The sequence below is a fragment of the Strigops habroptila genome, chromosome 9 (genome assembly GCF_004027225.2).
Source record: "Strigops habroptila isolate Jane chromosome 9, bStrHab1.2.pri, whole genome shotgun sequence".
Taxonomy (NCBI): Eukaryota; Metazoa; Chordata; class Aves; order Psittaciformes; family Psittacidae; genus Strigops; species Strigops habroptila.
Window position 1 is genome coordinate 34,997,836 of NC_044285.2, and position 6,000 is coordinate 35,003,835.

Genomic DNA, 6,000 nt, shown 5'->3' on the forward strand with positions numbered 1-6,000 from the left:
GTGGTGCGTGCTTTGATCCTGTTGATGTTTTATAGCCCTGCCTATAGGTGATGCAGACGTAGCAGTGATACAGCTGTGGTTTTACGATGCTGCTGGCTGGTGATGGAGCGGCTCTGTGCATGCTTCCAGGGCCGAGCCAGCACACACGGTCTGTCTCGTGCGGCTTGTCACTGCCGCCCGTCGGCTGCGCCTGGCTGAGTGCATGCAGCTTCCCTGAGTGATGCTTAATTAGATTACAGCTGCTGCTTAAAAATAGCCAGTTTATAAAAATAAAATCTTGGCTGGTGTCAAAGCGAGGCCTGCGCAGACCGGCAGGAGCGGTGCTGCCTCTGCCTGGCCAGCCAGGAAGCTCTGCTCGCACAAACAGTGCTGCATCACTGCCTCTGGGACCAGGGACCAGCAGTTCTCCCCACCTTGGCAGGTTTTCCCCTGCTTTTTGCCTCCCTGCTGGCCTTGGTAGCACCACGCTGGGTCACATTGGTGCAGCCCATGGGGCATTCAGCTCAGAAGCTCTTGAGCATGCTCATTTGTCTTATGGTATCCCACAACCTGTCCTGCACAGCCTGTCCTCCCCACCGCGGATGCTGCCCCCCAGGGCTGCACCTCACGCCTGCTTTCCTCCCAGAGCACACACAGCTCCTCTGAGGGCAGCGCTTTTCAACACCAGCCACCAACAGGGCTCACGGCCACCTCGCAGGCAGCTTTTTGGCAGATAAGGGAATGGGGCTTTTCTTCACTAGCAGCTTCTTACAGTGTCTACCCCTGCTGCTCGAGGGTTGTGAGCCCTCCCAGCCTGAGGATATTGCCCTAAGTGACACTGTAATTAAGCTTGTAATTAGGTAGGTTTGTATAGGTTGTGCTGCTCTTTCTACTGGGTCTGTCTATGCAGAGTCATGCACTTTGGGCAGAGGTAGGAGATAGGCAGGATATCTTTGGGAGATAGGCAGGGAGCAGCAGAACTGAGAAGTGAGGCTGACACCAGGGCAGATGTGGCTGAGCTCCTGCGTCTCCTCCACTGACAGCAGGCATGGATGGATCCACAGTGGGGCATGTTGCAGGGCCGCTATGTGTGTGTCTGCCTAATGTTTTATCCCACGCAAAGTGGCACAGCATCATTAAGGATAAGGGCCCATTCCTTTCATTTCCACCAGCTGCCCCACACAGCCATGGAGTGGAGATCAAAGCTCTTCAAGCAGGAACTGAGGATGTCCCTAACAGAGGGAGCCTGTCTCATGGAAACAGGCAGGAAAAACCCCAAGACATCACACAAGGAGGAAATGGAAATGACAAAATCCAACTGAGGACTTCTCAGGCACCGCTTTCCCACAGGGAAGGGACGGGTATGCTCAAGTCTCCCCGGGCTTGTGGGCTCTTGGCAGCACCACAGTCAGCAGCTCCCTTAATCTTTCTAATCCTTTCCCACCCTGGCACTTCCAGCCGGTGTTTCCATGTTCACTCATTTTTTCGTAAAGGTCTGTATTTGCTTATTACCTGCTGCAGTTCCCTGGACCAGCAATGTTCAGGATGCAGCAGCTCCAGGGGAGAGCAGCGCCCATGCGGTGCCTCCAAGCACAGCCTCCAAACAACAGCTGGAGCTGCAGAAACCACCACCAGCAGGGAAACAGCCAGGAGGGATGGCAAAACCTGCCTCCCTGAACCCACCCTGGGGTTGTTTGCTTTGCAGATGTGCACACACACGCCACAATTACTCGTTGGTGGGGCTTTGCTGTCTGTTAGTGCAATATGAGGGGTCCTGCGAGATCAAACCCACTGTAAAGCTACTGTGAACGCCTGTGATTGCACCAAACTGGGAAATTGGACTTGCTTTGTTTCTACTACCTTCATTTAACAGTGAGTGCCGATTACTCAAAGCGATATGGGCAGGACCTGGTAATATAGCATTACTGTAGCATTAACTTAAGGGGATGATCCAGTTGCCTGCAGTGTAAATACTTTGTGGCCAGGAACCCTGCTTTATCGCTTTGTATAGTTTTAAAGTAGTTTAAAGATTGAATAACATAAAATAACATAATATAATGTTATTTATGTTATTTCCCACGTGAAGAACTCCTGTAAACCTTGCAGTATTGAAACTCAGTGAACAAGGCATCTTAGACAAGCTGAAAAACAAATGGTGGTACGATAAGGGTGAATGTGGAGCCAAGGACTCCGGAAGTAAGGTCAGTCGCTGAAGGTCTTTTTGTACTGATTAGCAATCACATTTTGACCCGCTGTTTGTTTATACAAAGAATGACTTTCAAAAGTTGATATTTACATTTTGAAGGTTGAAAGAATAGAAAAAAATAATTAAGTCTCTGAACGTGACAGCATTTTTCTTGTATGCAGTAACAGACTGTAGTTGTAAGTATGTTTTACTATTTGAGTATTTTGCTAGAAAAACATGGAGAGAGAAGCCCCCAAAGCCTCCCAGGCTGGTACCTTCATTTAAATGTGCAAGTTTCAGCACAGTCAATGTGTATTATTCAGGCCAGCACCTTTTCTTATTTTTAGTTTTATTGAAGAAAACACATTTTTGTTTCAAACTTGTGACTTACTTATATTCTCTACATGTCAGTTTGGGAAACAGTCACATGCTTCCTAAGGGCGGGCAATTTCAGGATAGGCCTGTAATAAGGGAAAAAAAAAATGCCCTTCCTGCCCTATTTCCCAATTCAGTTTGAAATTGGTTTGATTTTTTAAAAAAACCTAGAAATACTATTAACTCATTATGTAAGGAATATATATTCTTTTTTATGCTGCTCTGAACCCTTTTGCTGCTGCACTGCCCCATCTCACACTGGCCGTGCTGCGGGACTGCTGTGGAGCCCAGTGGAGATCCCACCCCTGAGGTGGCAGTGGATCAACCCAGTAGCTGCACACTTAAACTGCAGGAAGTACTTACTTACACCACTCAGCTGAAAGGAAACACAGAGGATTTTTATTTTGTTTTTAATGCTTATCGAGGCATTGAGGAGAAAAATCCTGTAAAACTGCTGGGCTTGTTAGAGTAAAGGACGTTTTGAAAGGCACCGAGAGGAGAGATCCAGCTCCAGCTGAAATCAGTCACAGTCGAGTGCCTGACTCCCCTGGTGCCTTTGGAAGTGCTCTCTATAATCATTCAAACAGAAAACTGTAATTTGGAAGCACCCTCTCAGTGTTGGAGGACAATTTCAAGTTCCAACAAAGCCAATAATAAAAATTCATTGATTTCAGCTGGACTGGAAGTTGCTTAGGGCACAACCCCGTAGCTGGTGTCTGAGAGAAATTTGGGATTGTGGGACATCTGAATGCGCAGCAGCTGCAGAAGGAAGCTGTAATTGAAAAGAGGTGTAAATGAGTAATAGCTTTAGTTTAAATGGCAGGATGTTTGCTACAAGTACCTGTATGCAAACTGCCCATGAGATGAACAGGTACTTACAAGGTAGATGGTATTTTATTCTGACTATATGCAAGTATTGCTCTCCCTGAAGGTACTTCTAAACCGAGCTCTGTCAGCAGGCATCTCGCGGGCACAGCCCCTTGCATTATCTGCCCGGCCAGGCCCACCAGCATCAACTCCATCCAGCCTGCGCAGCAGCAAAAGGGTTGCAGCAGTATTTAATCTGATCACAGGATCCTGTTTTAAAAATGCAAGCCTTCTCCCCCATCTGACATGTATTGAAGGAAGGTAAACCCTGGCCAGCCCTTTTTTGTGTGTTACAATGACTGGTTTTATTCAGTAACTATTCTCCCTTGGTCACCAAAGGTGCTAGTTTAGCTTAGGGCCCTGCTTCTTGACCTTAAAGTAACTGACCATCTTCCTAGGGTGGGGTTTTTTTCTCCTAACTGTTGAAAAAAGGGTAGATAAGTTTAGCAGCATCTCAATAATTTTATTTACATTCACCAAAACCAAGTGTTTTACGCTGTTTTAAACCTGCTGTTTTACACAGCCACTGCTTTCCCCATAGAGCATTCCCCAGGTGCCTTTGCCACCAGGGATGCTTGGCCATAGGCAGGTTTGCTCTAGGATGCCGAAGGCCTGGGGAAATCAGTGGCCAAAAAAACTTCATTGCCTTGGAGTGAGCCAGGGTTTCACCCGCCAAAGGGTGAGAGACAGAGCAGTCACCGGGCTGCTGGGATGGGAGGGAAAGCAGTGAGCCCTGAGTGGGACACTGAACGCCATGAGTGTAGTTATTCCAGCTAGGATGAAGTGCTAAGTAGCCTGTTGTCTGTCTGTCTGCTCCTCACAGCAAAACTAACGTCGCGGCTCATTTCTCTTAGGACAAGACGAGCGCTCTGAGCCTGAGCAATGTTGCTGGGGTTTTCTATATCCTTGTCGGAGGCCTCGGGCTGGCCATGATGGTGGCACTGATCGAGTTCTGCTACAAGTCTCGGGCCGAGTCCAAGAGAATGAAGCTCACCAAGAACACGCAGAACTTCAAACCTGCCCCCGCCACCAACACCCAGAATTATGCTACCTACAGAGAAGGCTACAACGTGTACGGCACAGAAAGTGTGAAAATCTAGGGGTACGGCTGTGGGCCAGGACCTAAAACCCTCTGGGTTTTCTTTCTTTCTGGCTTTTTTTTCAGCTGTGTGTGATCTTTGTTGTGTGAATCAGCCACTGCTGCAAAAGGGCTTGTGAAACATCATCTGGTGGCCATCTCAGAGTATTAGTGATGTAAATGTCTTTCCTGAACAGAAGTAAGCTTAATACCATCCTGTATTATCAACAGTGACAGCTGTCTTCAGAGAATCATAGAATGATTAGAGTTGGAAGGGACCTTAAAGCTATCTAGTTCCAACCCCTTGCCATGGGCAGGGACACCTTCCACTAGAGCAGGTTGCTCCAAGTCCCTGTGTCCAACCTGGCCTTGAACACTGCCAGGGATGGGGCAGCCACAGCTTCTCTGGGCACCCTGTGCCAGCGCCTCAGCACCCTCACAGGGAAGAATTTCTTCCTAATATCTAATCTAAATCTACCCTCTTTCGGTTTAAAGCCATTCCCTCCCTTGTCCTACCACTACATGCCCTTCTTAAAAAGTCCCTCTCCAGATTTCTTGCAGGCCCCTTTTAGGTATTGGAAGACTGTCATAAGGTCTCCCCTGAATCTTCTCTTCTCCATGCTGAAGCGAGTAACTTCTCTCTCCAGCATTGTGTTAATTCAGCGCATATAAAAGTGCTTTTGTTGGTTGCTTTAAAAAATATTGTCATCAGAATTCACATCTTTCTTGCTAGTGACCTCTTCCCCTTTATTTCTTAAGCTATAATCAGGCCAGGTAAGTGCTTTTAACAAGTCTCAAAAAAATCTACAATAGAACAAAAGAAGTCTACACTAGAAACTGTGATCTCTGAAGCATCAAAAGTAGGGTTGAATTGCTGAAAAACTGAATTGAAGTCAGTTGAACTACTGACTCTGTTGGCCCATGACCCACAGACTCTGACTCTCCCAGGCTAAGCTTCCCTGCCCCTCACCGCCAGGCAGTGATGAAATCTTTCTGGTTTTATTGTAGATCCTCACCCTGACAGCATGCAAGAGGAGAAGCAGCAGAGAATGTGGCTACTTCATGGATTCGGACCACCTGAGCCAGTTGTACTCTCTCCGAGGTGTCAGGCATGACACGCGTTGATGATGGTGCAATGTACTTTTAATAGGAAAAACTGATATTTTTTTCCTTCAGTGCCTTATGGAAGACTCTGAGACTCACAACAATGCAAACCATCACCGAAATATTCTTGCTTTGCTTGAAAGAAGAGAAAGAAAAAAGAAGGAAAGGGAAAAGAGAAAAGGAAAGAAAATAGAAAAAAAGAAAAAAGAAAAAAAGAAGATAAAAGAGAAAAGAAGGAAAGAAAAGAAAAAATAAGAAAAGAAAAAAGGAAAAGAAAACAAAAAAGAAAAGAGGGAAAAGAGAAGAGAAAAGAAGAAAGAAAAGGAAAGAAAGAGAAAAAGGAGAAAAAGAAGAGAAGGAAAGAGAAAAAGAGAATGAAAAAGGAAGAGAAGGAAGAGAAAAGAAAAGAAGG

The 6,000-nt window shown here is 46.4% G+C and overlaps 1 protein-coding gene across 7 annotated transcripts in view; it reads left to right on the plus strand.

Annotated features, from left to right (window-relative positions):
• GRIA3 (glutamate ionotropic receptor AMPA type subunit 3) overlaps positions 1 to 5,768 on the plus strand; it is a 150,010-nt gene extending 144,242 nt beyond the window's left edge. For 4 of the 7 annotated variants that reach the window (XR_003993101.1, XM_030497151.1, XM_030497150.1 and 1 more), the window contains 3 exons: positions 2,066 to 2,180; positions 4,261 to 4,508; positions 5,493 to 5,768. Coding sequence is in view for 6 of the 7 variants with exons in the window: in XM_030497151.1 (XP_030353011.1) it covers positions 2,066 to 2,180; positions 4,261 to 4,506 (361 nt within the window). In the remaining variant the exon portion in view is untranslated. The remainder of the gene's footprint in view (positions 1 to 2,065; positions 2,181 to 4,260; positions 4,509 to 5,492) is intronic. The other 3 variants (XM_030497154.1, XM_030497152.1, XM_030497155.1) reach the window with 3 other exon arrangements.
• The last annotated feature ends 232 nt before the right edge of the window (positions 5,769 to 6,000 follow it).